General features: G+C 44.3%; 1 protein-coding gene across 6 annotated transcripts in view; it reads right to left on the bottom strand.

The window, feature by feature from the left end:
• Positions 1-6,642: 6,642 nt before the first annotated feature.
• The window catches only part of ERG (ETS transcription factor ERG), a 234,874-nt gene continuing 225,771 nt past the window's right edge, over positions 6,643-15,745 (bottom strand). For all 6 annotated transcript variants that reach the window (XM_074996040.1, XM_074996033.1, XM_074996064.1 and 3 more), the window contains 2 exons: positions 13,166-13,213; positions 6,643-8,932 (listed from right to left, as the gene is read on the bottom strand). In XM_074996040.1, coding sequence (XP_074852141.1) covers positions 8,412-8,932; positions 13,166-13,213 — 569 coding nt within the window. In that variant the 3' untranslated portion in view covers positions 6,643-8,411. The remainder of the gene's footprint in view (positions 8,933-13,165; positions 13,214-15,745) is intronic.

The raw sequence follows: 15,745 nt of genomic DNA, 5'->3' as shown, positions 1-15,745 counted from the left end.
AAAATGCATGGGGATCAGAGCATCAGCTGTATTCTTAAAACACTATGGGTGCGTCTACCCTAGCTGGCTACTTCGAAGTAGCTGGCACAACATCAAAATATCATGCATCGCGTCTACGTGCACCGTGCACTACTTCGACGTTGAAATAGATGTTAGGTGGCGAGATGTTGAAATCGCTATTCCCATCTGAAGAGGGGAACAGCATCCTACTTCGACATTCAACATCGAAGTAGGGTGTGTGTAGACGATCTGAGTCCCACTACATCCAAATAGCGGGGTCCTCCATGGCGGCCATCAGCTGAGGGGTTGAGAGATGCTCTGTCCAGCCCCTGCAGGGCTCTATGGTCACCCCATGCAGCAGCCCTTAGCCCAGGGCTTCTGGCTGCTGCTGCTGCTGCAGCTGGGGGTCCATGCTGTGTGCACAGGGTCTGCAGCCAGGTGTCGGCTCTGTGGACCTCGTGCTGGGCAAGCTGAGTGTGTCTGGGAGGGGCCCTTTTAGGGAGCAGCTTGCTTTTGCCCCAGAAGGGCTAGTCCAGCCTGTGACCCCATCTGCAGGCTTTGCTGGCCCCTTATTTCGATGGGGAGCACTTGTGTGTGTGGATGCTCCGCATTTCCTTCCGGGGTGGCTCCTTTCGACGTTCCCCATCGCTACTTCAACGTTGAACATCGACGGCACCAGCCCTGGAGGACATGTAGACGATATGCGTTGAAGTAGCCTATTTCAATGTTCTAACTTCAAAATAGGCTACTTCGACATAGTGTGCTAGTGTAGATGTAGCTGACAAGTCAGCTCACGATTTTGTCCTCAAGCAGCTTCTCAACAAGATGAGCTGTAGACAAGAGCAGTATTAAGAGATGTGAACCATCCTGTTCCTCACAGTGAGTGGGTCACTCAGAGGACCAGTGATGATAGATGTCAACTCTCTAAACTATTTTATTCCTCATGAAAGCGTGTGAAAAAGCAGAGAAAGATGCACAGGTCTGCACCATCTATTGCAAGCAATGAATCAGCATGGTGCCATAAAGTGTTGGTATTCTGGGAAAAATGCAACCCCTACCCCAGCTCAAGGAACCAAGCTTAAGGAATCTGGCAGAATGCAGCCCAGTGAGTATGCATGACCATATTTTGAAAATCTACACAATCTGCTGTGGGGAGCACCTCATCTGGCAACTACTCTGACAGGATTTTATTTTGTAGGAGGCACTTGGAAGATTTTTTGTTTCAAATTCACCCTGTGTTAGTGTGAAAAAAGCTGTAAAATATACAAAGCTTCATTTAAAGTGTAAGTTTTGTTTCTTTCTGTGTATAAAAGTGTCTACAATTTAAGCCTAATTGTGAGAGAGTTTTAGCACCATAGAAACTGAGAATGTTCAGCACTCACTCAAAATCACTGAGCGTCCTTTTGTCTGCACTCACAGTATACAAAGGATTTAGTGTTTGAGGCTCAGAAGATATGCAAAATCCAAACAGTGGAATACGCCAAACACAGAAGGGGAATTTACAGGGTGCTGAGGAACTTCTCAGAAACGTCTCTGCTGTGGGCTGAAATGATGTTTAGGAATTCTCCACTGGGTGCACTGGCCACACCTCTGGCCACACTCCTTATCCTCTGGTCACATCTCTTTCACCAGAGAGAGAGAGAAAGAGAGAGAGAGAGAGAGAGAGAGGCCACCATCCCTACAGTGAAGCAATCTTCATGGCTGTGGCCACACTACAGCTCAATATTGAAAGGCGAACTTTGGAAAGCCACCCTCCAAAAGCTCACCTTTCAAAAGAGAGCAGCGACCACAAAAAGCAGATTGAGGTATCGCTCTGCTCGTTCAAAAGAGCCTGGTGTCCTTTCAAAAGCAAGCGGTTACACAGCCCTGGGCTCTCTTTTGAAAGAGTGATGCAGGAAATGCCATGGACGAGGTAGCCTGGCTCCCCAACACCCTCCCTGTGCACACATCGAGGGCTGCCAGGCTGTCTGCCGCACAGCCCACCACGTGCATGGAGCAAAGCCGCTGCAGAGATCCTCAAGAATCCTGACCAGCTTCCCGATGGGGAATTCCTGGTGCCGTCACCAGCCTGATGGCTGCGCAGCTCGTGGTTGTCTTGCAGCGGTTCCGGACGGCCAGTTGCCTAGCTGCCTTCCTGCAGGCCCCCTTCATGTTGCAAGGTGTGCGGCCCCTCCCCCTGGGTCAGACGGCGCCTGTGGAGATCTCCACCAGCACCGATTGTGGGACTGGCTTGTTATGGGAGACTGGGATGACGACCGCCAGCTCCAGAATTTCCAAATGAGAAAGGGCAAGTTTCTGGAGCTGTGTCACTGCCTGGCTGCTGCCCTCCAGCACCAGGAGACCAGAATGAGGCCTGTGCACCCCCTGGAGAAAGAGATAGCAATCACACTGTGGAAGCCACCCCAGACAGCAAGCACTCGGTTGGGGTGGGCAAGGCCATTGATGGGGTCATCCTCATTGAGGTAAGCTAACCTGGGCTGCACACCCACCACAGGGATACGGGAAGGGTCCCCCGGAGGTGACAGAGGGTCCCGGAGCACCCCACCAAGTGTTCAGGAGTGTGTTTGCCCTCCAGCCCCCGCAGGTCATCAGGATAATAAACCGCCTCCCCCTGCGCCAGGTTGTCTGCACTGGGACCTTGATGCTAACATCGCAGGATTTGCTGAGCTCTGGGTCTCAAACTGCTTTGGTGCGCTGGATGAGACCCACACAGCAATCCGGTCCCCACAACACAGTGTGGCTGGCTACATAAAGCGGAAGGGATACCACTTGGTAGGGCTTCAGGCCTTCGTCAACGCTAATGGCTGGTTCATGGACGTCTTTGCAGGCTGGTCGGGCCAGGACTACGATGCCTGAATCTTCAGCAACTCATGGCTGGGAAACAGAATGGAGGTGGGGACCTACGTCCCCCTACAGGAACTCCTGGTCAGGGACATGACCATGACCCTGTACACAGATGCTGACGCCGCCTACCCCCTGCACCAGTGGCTCATGTGGCCACACATGGGCCACGAAGACCCCAGTCAGGACCAGTTCAATGCCCGCCTCAACTGGGCCCGCAACAGCATTGCGTGGGCATTTGACCACCTGAAGGGGTGCTTCTGGTGTCTCCTGACATGTCTGGAGGTTGCCCTCCAGAACACACCAGCCATCGGGGTGCCTGTTGGGCCCTCCACAATATTGTGGAGAGCAAGCAGGAGGTATTCATCCAGCAGCGGGCAGCTTGGGCCATACCCTGCTTCGAGCAGACAGCCACTGCCCTGTACTGCCAGGTGAACCATGACAGGGTGCGTGTGAGGGAGGCCTTCTGGGAGGCCGTCACCCCGGGATCCCAGTGACCCTCCACACCACCCCTTCCCATGCACCCACCCTTCTCCACTCCCCTGCCATTCTCATGGGACACTGGAGTAGTGAAAAAATAAACCTTTTACTGAAATAACAAACAAGTGACAAGTGACTTCTTGCAAAGTATGTAACTAGACTGGGGACTGGGAATGGGGTTTGACCTATATACAATAGGGACCGAAGATGGGGTTGGGGCCTCATTCCTCTGCTGGGGTGAGGGAGCCATGAGCCATAGCAGCTGCAGGTGCCTGTATCACCTGGGGTCCCCCGCAGGGCTGAGATGAGGCCAGGACCATGGGGAGGTAGTGGTATGGTGGGGGTGCAGTGACCTCAGCCTTGGTGGGGTACACAGGGGACTGGGGGGGGCTGGAAGTGCTGTCTCACTGGTGACCATAGTGGCTGGGGCGAGGTGGGGCAGGACCAGCGTGGCGAGGGCAGGAGCCATGGGGTGGGCTGCTGGAGGGTGAGGTAGGAGTGGAGCACCTGAGCCAGGTGGGTGGTGGCAGCCTGGGTGAGGGTGTCAAGGGCGCCCACAACCTGATCTCAGGCCTCCCACTCCATTGTCAGCCACTCCCGCAGGATCCAGTTCTGTTCCCACTCCACCGCTGTCCAGGCAGCGGTGGCCTCCTCCTCCCAGGGGTGGCAGCCTGTCCTCCCCCTGCAGCACACGTGCCTCAGGGCAGGGGGGGGTCATCCTCGCCCTCTTGCCAGCTGCTGCAGGGCTCCCCACAATGTTGACAGGGCTGGCCCAGCCCCCAGGTGCGAGAGCTGTGGAGACAGAAGGGAAGAGAGAGGTGACCCATCAGTCCTACACCTGGTCATGGGGGGATATGCCCTGTACCCATCCCCTGTACCCAACCCTTCCCACCCACCGTCTGTTGGCCCAGGAGCCCTCGGGTATCCCATGAGCAGAGGGGTCCTGGCATGGATGGGACGTATGCTGGCCATGGTCTCCCTGCCCTCGTCCCGCCCAGGCCATTTGCCCTGTGGTGTGGTCCATAGGATTGGGTGCTGCTGGCTGCCTGTGGGCCTCCCTTGGGGCTGGGGAACACCCCCACTCATGCCCTGGGGTGTCTGAAATACCCAGGTCCCACCTGAGGGTGCCTCGAGAAGCTCAAGGGAGGCCTGGCTGGACGTAGCCTGGCTGGAGGACCTGGACAGAACGGTTATCAGCCGGCTCCCATTGCGCGACCGCTCCTCATCGCTGTTCAGCTCCAGCTTGTGCTTCAGGTCTTAGTTGGGGGGCCATGCTCGAGGATCCAGGCTCGTCCTCCTTGGGTTTCTCCTCCGGAGGAGCCATGGTGTGAATGATCTCTTCTTGGGGACTGGGTGGGGCGGGGCTGCTTCCTTCACTCCAAGGAGCCAGTCCAGCTCATCAGAATAGGGGAAGCTTGCAGGTGCTGCCCCTGAGCAGCCGGCAGCATCCCTGGCCTTGCAATAGGCCTACCACATCTCTTTAACTTTTGACCACACCTTCCCCACGGTATGGGAGGGGCAGTGCCCCAGGTGATGAGTCCGGCAGACAGGCGGCTGAATGCTGCAGCGTTCCGTCGGCACCCCGTGGTCTGCAGCAGGACCTCCTTGTCCCCCCCCCCCCCCCCCCACCCCCCGCCCCACAGGCCAAGGAAGTCCCACAGCTCTGGCTTTGACCAGGACAGGGCCCTTTTTTTTCCCACCCTGGCTGGAGTCCTGGGAGCCCTTCCCCAGGGTCATGTTGGCTCCCTGCGGGGCGCAGGGCTCCTAGCTGCTGGCCACAGCTGGCTCGGCTGTCTTTGGCTCCTCATTGGAGGGCGTGCAGCTGCAGGCTCATGCTGTCCCTGCTGCCAGCCGCTCTCACCTTCCTGCCATGGGGTTTCTGGGTCCCTGGCACTTCAAACACCACCAAACGCAGGGAGCATAGAGCTCCTCCAGGCTGGCCAGGGCGTCTCCGTGCTCCAGTGGCCCAGGGCCAAGGAGGACCCTCTCTTTCGAAAGAGGGCCCCGCAGAGTGGCTACATGTTTTCTTTTGAAATTATTTTCGAAGGAGGGCACTGTCCCTAACACGGGAATGGGAGAGCGATTTCAAAAGGCGGGCTGTGTTCTTTCAAAAGGAATTCCGAAGGAGCGCTGTTTGGGTGTAGCTGCTCCCTGAGATCTTTTGAAATAGGCCCTGCTTTTGAAATTACTTTTGAAGGAACTTCCTAGTGTAGCCACGGCCCATATGGCCAGTTCAACTGGCTTTACAAGCAAGCATTCCCTGGCCACGTACACTCCAGGATCTTGTTCTTAATTGTTAAGAGCTGCAGCTTACACTAGCCACAGGTTCCAACATATGATGTGATATCCCATCTTGATCCAAACAATGTCTGCAGGTATCAAAACAGTGGCACTAGACCAGTTGCTCCTATTGCAGATGAGAGCAGCAAGGAGGCATATTCTAGAACTCTGTGGGCAGCATTGTGGTCAAACCCAGGCCTCTTCCAGATGATTTCTTCAAATACAGGCTAGTGTTTTATTTGGATTTCTAAAATGTTTAGCTGAAAGGTGATTCAGTAATAAATATCCCTTTTTAGTGAAGTGTGCACAGGGTAATATCAGACATTCATAGAAGTGAGTTTCCACAGAAAAGTAAACTCATTCTTATATTCAGAATGTAGGTGTGCCTGGCTTGACTTTCTAAAATAGCAAGTGACTAACCTTTTCCAGTAGCATAGTGTTTGTAACATTTTAGTTAATTTTGATTTCTTAAGAGCTAAAGACTCTGAATGGATCTTTTCCAGGCGACTACTATTATGACTGATCATGCTGTTGATTTCAGTCCAAGTAATGCTCAAAGTCTTAAATGTAATCCTACATGTACAGCCTATTGCCAAGATACTTGGAACATGGAGGTCTGACAGCTAAGTTCTTGTTGCACTGCAAGGATGAATAAAATGAAAAATGGATGTGCAATAAAATATGAAGCCCTGCCCATTCTAAGTAAAGGGTGGAGAAGAAAAGAAGGGAAACATCATCTGAGTCTTAATTGCATGGATTCTCAACAACAAACATTGCCTGCTCTACAGAGCCATTTATAAATGATAAGGCAAGCTCCTCAGCTGGTGTACAAAATAGAGTCACTCTACATTCAATGAGAATCTAAGGTCTTCGCTCCCTGTGTACTGTGTGAAAATATTCTGGATCTAGAATATAAGGAAAATATTCTGCCCAGTGTAAACACCAAATATGGACTGTAATAAGAAACTGAGAACCTATCACTCACTCAGTTTCAAAGTGAGGAATATTGAAAGTTATTCATTCTTTATTTTATTTTCTAATAATGATACAGTATGTGTTAAAAGCAAGAGTGTATGATAATTCTACAAAATCTAGTAAAGTAGTAAGACATAGGCTGGGATTTGCCATATGATGACAAAAATAATTTCTGGTCACAATCTTCCCCTAGTTCTAGACTTCATTTTCATGCTTGGCATCAAAAATTTCAGCCCAGTGGGCAGTCTCGGCTCAAGAGCAGCTCAAGACAGGAACAGCAGGGGCACTGGAAGGCAGGATTCAGGTGTATTAACAGACCTGTGTGGATTTGTCCCTCATTTGCATGACTTCTAAAATGCACAAATCAAAAAAATATTTAGAAACAAATATTTAAAGCATTTCCAAAGAAGATAAGGCACCTTGGTCACAACAAATACAAATACAGACTACAGTGTAAGTCTGAATTGCCATGCTAGGCCAAGCTTATTTTATTACATACATTCTGCATTCTAAGTACTAATAAGTTCATAATGTAAACATTAAGCATACAGAGTTAAAATTCAAGGCCACAATATTTTTGATTGTCCCTTTTTTGTGTCTTTGGTTGGCCGAGATCAACTCGTAGTGTATAAATGCATAAGTTATATAATTATTATATAAAAAGGAAAAAAATAACACTGACTTGTATACTTCATTCTGACAAACGCACAGCGTTCGCGACTCAAAACAGAAAAACTGGCGCCTGCCTAACAAAAATACTTATACGGTATCTGATTTTGGCAGTCAGGAGTCATCTCTTACCTTAAACTAGTAAAAAGTAAACTCCCTTAATAATGATGAGGTCCTAAAAGTTACTTTTAAATATCAGACAATTCCAGTTTTACATTTTTTAAAAGAGATGCATATTCTGATTTCTGAATTCTACTGCTTTTCCCTTTCTGAATTAAAAAAGTCAAGTCTATTCCTTCTATAATACTGGGAATGGTATAATACTGATCAAAATATTTCTCAAGTCCAAGCAAGTAATTTTTTACAGTCCCACCACTACCAAGTTTTCAGTCTTTTCAATATCTCCTGGCAAAGAAGTTTCTTTTCTGACACGTTCATCTTTGTCCTCCTCTTTCTCCTTTCTATAACAGATGCATGCCCTTGATCTACAATCATACTCTCGCCCTTCAGCACATTCTCAATTCCAATGTTTGGCTCAGGGTTCCTATAATACTGTCAATGAATCTTAAAGCTTGGGTTGTCTTCACAGTTTGAAATAGCTGACACCTTTCCAATAAATGGAATACATTTTGAGTTTAACCAAAACCATTCCTGTTATATTCCAAATCAGCCTGCACATTCAGCCAGTCCTTTTCAATATGTTTCCATTTCTTTAAATACAGGTGGGGTGTTTTTGTTTTGGGGGTTTTTCTTTGATTGTTCTATGTTTTTAATGAATTCGTATACTGGATGTTTAGTCATTATAGAATTATCCTTATATTGGTGTAGTATAGTCCAAGTTTGTATTAGCAAGACGTCAAACTTTACATGAAAGCTTATCAACTTTTTAAGACCACTTTGTTTTGTAGGTTGTCCTTATTTTATGCTTTACCTACAGCAGTTTTTTATTGTTTGGTCCACGGAGTCGATGCCCAGATACATTATATTTTAGAATCTTTATACTTCTTGAGTACTTTCCCTACTACAAAGAATCTTCTTGACATTTTTCCCCAGTCAAACTTTTTCATGTCTCTATAGGCATTTTTAATTTATCTTTCCCAATATAGTTCATCATCATTAATTGGGTGCTGTATTCCATGGAGAAGTATCTCTTATTTTTTTCTTTCTTAGTAGTAGGTGCCAAGGTGAGAAGGCATATGGGTAGCTGGAAGCCTAGTGTTAGGGTAGATACTTCCAGTTGGTGAATTCCAGTATGTAGTCGGGGCAGCAAAAAAGCTGGAAGAAGTTACAGGTAAAGCAGGAGGATGAGGAGCTACAAAGTTCATCTTCTGAGGGTGCGCATGGTAGGGGCTCATGTAGGGTAGGTCTGTTGGATACTTATACATGGAAGATTCTGGAGGATGAGGCTGTAGGGCCTGAGCAATTCCATGGAAGTCAAACTTGTAGGCGTAACGTTTACCATGGACTTTAGTCATAATATTTTTGTCATAGTAGTAACGGAGTGCACGACTGAGTTTGTCATAGTTCATGTTGGGTTTACTTTTTCTTTCTCCCCAGCGCCGGGCTACTTCATCAGGGTCAGTCATTTTGAACTCTCCATTGGTGCCCTCCCAGGTGATGCAGTTGGAATTGGAGCTATCGGACAGGAGTTCCAGCAGAAACTGCCACAATTGTATCTGTCCACTCCCTAGGGGTGGGGAAAAAAATCAAAGTTAAGAACCAGTGACTAATAACACTAACATCAATACTTCTCAGCTTTCATACATGAAATCCAAGTGCGTTTTCACCACAGTCCCTAATTATGAAATGTTGCAACCTCCACTCCTGTCTCCCAGTCTAATTAGTCTCTCTCTCTCAAAAAAAAAAAAAAAAATCTGCACAGCAGGGGCCATAATTCAAAGTATTGTTTTCCCTATTTTGACAGGCAAAATGCCATTATGTGCGCATATTTAATAATTACCTCCTGTCATTTACTTGGAAAATTGAAGGTGAAATAATACAACACAGATATAGCTAACTAATCTCTAAAGTTCAGGACAAACAGCTTTCACTTGCATAATTATTTTCTGGTTCCCACAATAATATTTTGCAACTAAATTTTCTTCACTATGGAATAAACTTACATGAAATTGAGACATTTAAAGAAAGCTGCATCTTTTCCAAACTATGTCAGCCATTTCCAATATATAGGGGAATGTAAAATGGAAACTCATTAGACTGCTGTTGCATTGCACCTAATTGCATTGTACAGCATTTGAGAAAACAATGAAAAGGTCTCTAAAGTGAGTTCTTGTAATTGTTAACTGTGAAATAAGAATGGAAACAATGGCTGAAGTTATGATTCCAAACATCGGTATTTTTCCCTTCTCTGGAAATTCAGTCTTAAAGAGCAAGAATTTATGCTGTTGACGACTTTACAGTACGACTCTATACAACATCATAAAAATAAAATATGAACATTTTAAATGGTTGACAGCAGTATTGGATGTGTCCTAACAATGATATTCATGTAAAAAAGTAGAATTTTATGACAAAGCAGAGCTGCTATTCTGTAACAGCTTTTAATCTCTTTGCATGGCAGTTGCAATGTCAGCAGAGTTTGACAGTTTTTCTGTGCTAACTTCTAAGTACGCTGTATATCTGTCCAAAAATTGTTTTTTTAAAGCAGATATGTGGGTATAATAAATGAGTATTTCTTCAGACAGTTTATAAGGGTGGGCTATCATAGCAATCTCTAAAGTCACATCTGAAATACATTAGCAATTTATACTTCAGGACAACTGAAACCTATATTTCTTTAAATGATATTTATGCAAACTGTTCTTAATGAATTTCTTCTGCTCCATTAACATGATTAAATAAACAAACAAACAAACAAAGGAATGCCTGGTGTGAGCAAAGCATGCACTTTTACTACATGAAATATAACTAGAGAATTAGAGTTTGAAAATCAATAAACAGTCTAGCACTGGACAAAACACAAATTTCTGAATAAACAATCCAACATATGTTTTAATATAAACACTTGCTTTCCAAATGTAATATAAAGTCATATAAAAATAAATGGTTTCTGTCAATTTCCTTTTAATGAGAGAGTTATTTCACCATTTTATAAATACACAGAACTTGTTAAAGTGCAGGAATAATAGTTTATAGAAATTCCATACCCGTGGATCACCCCACATGTTAACATGTATCTCTATCCAGGGCATATTGCATTAGCCATAGTTACAAGGCCAGCAAAAAGCCAACTGAGCCTATAGGTAGAACACTGGAATTTGCAAGAATGTAAAGAAGTTAGATGTCCAACTTCCAATGAATTTTAATGGGATTTGGACACCTAACTCCTTTATCGCTCTTGAAAATCCCATAAATCTCATTTATTTGATGAAACACAAAATCTGTACATTAAAATGCAAACTACTGTAACTTCATTTGATGTAGCTATACCAGAAAGTTAAATGAAAGGGAAAAGGAGAATTTAGTGTTGAAATATTCCCACTAAATAGGTCATGATACCATCATAAGAACCTTGACGTTTATTCAATCATTCTTACTGAAAGAATTATTACTAACAAGAGGAAAAGAGAGTACAGAGAAAAGGTCACTCTATCCACTGGTTCCTAAAGAAGGGGTACAGCATTTGGGATTTGTATTGTCCATCTATTGGACCAGAATCTGATCTCAGTTACACTGTTGTCAAACCAGGCTGACTATAACAGAGTCAGATTAACAATTAAGTTAGTCTGGTTCACAGAATATCAGTAATAGTGTACCAGGAAGCTTCTTCACCTTCTTCCGCTCCTACCACCCCCACATTTAATACTACAGGCCACATCTACACAGAGCTCTTCTTCAGCACTGTTACTGGCAATGCTATAATAAGCAGGGTTCTCAAGAAAAGTAAATAGCTTCCTATTTTCATAATCACATGGCTAATTAGAATAGCCGTGCAAGATCTGCCTGCTGGCAGAGGCTGCTGCCGGCAGTAAATAGGCCTTGTAGAAGTGGCTCTACTGGCAAAAAAACCCTCTGTTGGGGGGTTTCCTCTGTAAGGGATAAGGGGCTGGTGACAGAGGGGGTTTTGCTGGCAGTGGCATGTCTACATGGCCTGTTTACCGATGGCAGCAGCTTCTGCCAGCAGGTAGCTCTTGTGGGTATATGCTAATTAGCTGCATAATTATGCAAATGAAAAACTATTTGCATTTTCAAGAACCCTGCTTAGCATGAAGAAAGGCTCTGTGTAGACATGCCGACAAAGGCCACAGTTCAGGTTGTGGACAATAAGATAGTCCTGAATACAATGCTATCTTTAAACAAAATGTTCTGATTTTCATGGAACTATAGCCTGCTTTTTTCAAATAGGATTTAAGACTTCTAAGCCAGATGTTTCTTTCCAGTGGGATTCTGCTTTCCCATTTTCTCCTATTTACTTCTTGTCAATTGATAAAAATATTTATTTAAATGTCTTGTGACTTTGCCTAGGCTAGTGGTTCCCATCCTTGGGTCCACAAGGGTATTGCAGCAGGTCCGTGAAAAAAATAAAGGATGAATAAAAATGATCATAGAACATACATTTTAAATAAATTGCAAAGATACAATCAATTATTATTTTTAAATTAAATATCTTCCAGTAATGTTATGTCCGAAAATCTTTGTCGTGTTTCTTTTGCATTTAATGAAGTGTACATAGCAGCTAGAATTTGATGGAGGTCTGTGAATGGTTTGTGGGGGACAACTGGGGGTCTATGCTGGTGAAAAGGTTGGGAACCACTGGTCTGGTCTATTACAGGCCTCATTTCTGCAAATAAATAAAATTTCTGTAAAAAAGGAATGCTTGCTTTAGCAATTTTACTTATGAGATGAAACTCTCAAAGCCAGTATTTTCCAAGTGGGAGGAAATCCAGAGCCTAATCCTCAGTTATCATAAACCGGATGTCAAGTTTCAGCAGGTGAGAATTTGACCCCATGTCTAATCTAGAATATATGAATGAAATGAATTTGCATTGTTTAATACCTGGCATATGATTTTTCACAGATTATGTATATTTGTATTACTGAAAAATATAGTTTGACTATGTGGACATCATCTAGGTCCCTGGAGAAATCTGTCACATTACACACTCGTCCACTTTTCACTATTTCAGTGATGGGCAACCCGCAGCGTGAGGGCCTCATGAAGCCCATAGGAGTTCTGCATGTGGCCCACGAGACATTGTGTTGTTTACCGTTGCCCTTGCACCAGGTGGCCAGATTCCGCTGGTTTTTGTCTGCATAGTTTTTTCCCTACTGGTATTACGAAAGTGAGATGCACTTGAAGCAAGGGCATGTGAAATGAGGTGCATGCTGATTGCACACAGCACTGTGTGAGCCATGGGCACCCTCTTCATCCCATAAAAGCACTTCTATGTTTCAACTGGTACACCCCCAAATTCTAGGCACGCAAGCGCAGTTAGCAAAACTACATTATCTCGGGAGACGGTCTTGCTTACAACAATCTTGAGGACCACTGAGATGAAGGAGGCCCACTCATTAGCTTAGTTTGCCCACCACTGCGCTACCTTCTCCTCCTTTCTGATCTAATAATGGAACTAATATTGCTTGCCTTGTTCTCTCTGGATGAAATTCAATCCCGTGCAATGGGCCATTGCAAGTCCAAAGCATGACTTAAATTCCACTTAAGCCCTTAAAATAAGGCTTACGTGTTGCCCATGCCTTGTACTGATGCTCTTTGAAATCAGTGCAACTACTCATATAATCACTCATTTTGCATCCAGAGGGTGCCGTCAGCTTCCATGAACTCCTATTGAGTTCAATGCACACTAATTTGCTGAACCTTGCCTTCAAACTGTAACAAACAATAGAAATAAAACGTGAAATCGGAAGAAAAAATCACCCATTGAGTAGCCAAACTTCTCACCTGGATTTGCCAGACGGCTGCTAGTTGGTCCAAGAATCTGATAGGGATCTACACAAATATGGACAAATGAAACAAATTAAAATGTTGTAGTTACACTACATTTTTGAATATCAGGTGTTACCACAACAGAGGCAAGTAACCTCACCCCAGAGTCTTGTTAATCAATATTTTGCATTTGTTTGTTAACAAAAGTACTATTAAAAACAAAGTGAAATTATCACCCATTTCTGCTTCAAAATCATCATCAATTTACCTAGTAAAATTATTGTCTTGGGTTCTGAGTTCATTTTAATGAAAAGTCTTTTTAGAATTAAGTTCCAAAACAAGGACGCTATTCTCAAAACATGCTGAATTGAGACCACACAAATAGGTGCACATGCCTTTTTGGCACATACAACAATGACAGACACATACACAAACGTGAAGTCTAGTCTAAGGAACTGCAACTTGTGTAATGTCGCAGGAGATTTCCCTGCCCAAAGCCAGAGGTTAAAGTACACTGAAATAGGAAGACACCAGACAAGGAGAAGGATGAGCTGTTGAGTAAGTAAGTGCTGCTTATCCAAAGCGAGGACAGGAGGGTGAGTGCCTTTCTAGCCAGGCTGTCCTGGAGATTTATGGGGCGCTACGCAATAGTGTTAAATTGGTGCACCTATGCCCATTGGTGGTCCAGAATCAGAGGGATTATTTTTAAGGATATGATTTAAGCAACACACCAATATTTTTAAAGCAACTTTTAGACTAAGGCCCTTGTTGAGTAACAGTAAATTCAGAACTCAACAGTATATTCCTGTCAATTGGCTCCAATGCCACTGGAATGACTCATTTACAGGCTCAATGTTCTGCTAATGGGTCTGCTAGAAGGCTCTGTCACTTTTAATTCAACACGCTTCCCAAAGTGCAGTACACATACCCCCGGTGGTATGTGAAAGGACTTCAAGGGGTAGGCGTCAGACAATAAAGTACTGAAAATCAGGAGATAAGCACTGGGACAGCACTGGGAGGGTGTGTATGCTGAAGAACCATGATTTTGTCCATTTATAACTACTTTCTGGGAGCAGTGGAGTAGTTCCAGCTACGATGTATTTCCCTGGTTTATTAATGAGAAGGCCATGTGACACTGTACTGAATGCTTTACTACCAAAGTCTAGATATACCACATCCATTGCTTCCCCCTTATCCACAAACCCTGTTACCCTGTCAAATGCATGCAATGAAGATTTGATTGAATCTTCTCGGATAATATGATCCATCAACAAATATTGTATGTAACACCCATGGCTGGGATTTTTAAAGAGGCCGAAGGGAACTGAGCACCCAACTCCCATAGCATTTTAATGGCTCTTGCATAGAATTTCTTTACATTGCTTTGAAAATCCCAGCTCCTATCAAGAAACAAATGGAAAAGGGATACTATTCTATAAATATCAAAGCCAAAACTAGTGGGCAGTAGCACAGTTTCAAGTCTCAGTCAAGGCTCTGAATTCTCTGATAACTTGACAGCTGCTCTAAACTGGCTGCCAGATTTACATCCAGGAGGCTACTCAGATTGCGTGCTTTATAAATGTAAAAAATTCTAATCACAGCACACACAGAACAATTAAATGTTCTCAAAAAGTTTACATAAATTATCATTATATTTTGACAGCCTTTGGACGCCAGATTAGAACAAATTAAGAAAGACTCCTTTGACAAACTGCAATAATACTTCTCAAATTACACGCAGATAAATAGTTCAAGCTAATGCAGTCATACACATATTCTTATTTTGCTATAACAAACGAATGAAATGTCCATTTCAAAACTACAGAACTGGTACCCTTCTGAATCCAGATTATCCTCAGGTGCACTTCATCTCCCATTTCTACCATTTGGCCATTAGTAAAAGCCATTACTGACTCACAATTTCTGATATACGTCCTATTCAAGGGGCAATCTAAGGTAATACTATGGGTTTCTGCCCATATAATAAACTACTTGCTTTGCAGACACAGAACTCTTCCACCTTTTAAAATTCCTTGAACATAATTTGGTATAATTAATACTTTCTCCTGACAGTTACCCAACAGAATGGAAACCCTTCCAACTTTCAGCCCTGTATTTCAGAAGTCCAGGTTTTCAAACTCTAGTAGGACTGTGTGAAAAATTCCAATTTTATTTATATTTCTCCTACATACTGACATTTTAATTTGTATAAGTTTTTCTGAGGCTAGTACTCCACCTAGTCATTATGAACAGAATCCTTTGAAATCCTTAGATTTCACATTTTTGTACTTCAACTTATTACCTCACTAATCCCCTTGAAGGACACAAGACCTTTGTAAGGACTACTAAACAGCACATTAGGATGAGCTGAGGCAGCTTATTGGCAGTTCGGAGCTCCACCTCATCCAACTTTCCATCAAACTGTTAATTTATACTTTTGAATCTTGGATTTGTAGATAACAGAGGTTTCAGTGTGAATTACTTTTACACACAAAACACAAACACACAATTCAGCCAGCATGAAGAATGCTACCAGTGAGCCCAGTCGCTATGTGGGGTTTCTGCTAATTGCTTGTGTTTCCTCTCACAACTGGC

This window comes from Carettochelys insculpta, chromosome 1, assembly GCF_033958435.1.
Source record: "Carettochelys insculpta isolate YL-2023 chromosome 1, ASM3395843v1, whole genome shotgun sequence".
Lineage (NCBI taxonomy): Eukaryota > Metazoa > Chordata > Testudines > Carettochelyidae > Carettochelys > Carettochelys insculpta.
This window is presented reverse-complemented; position numbering and strand designations above follow the sequence as displayed.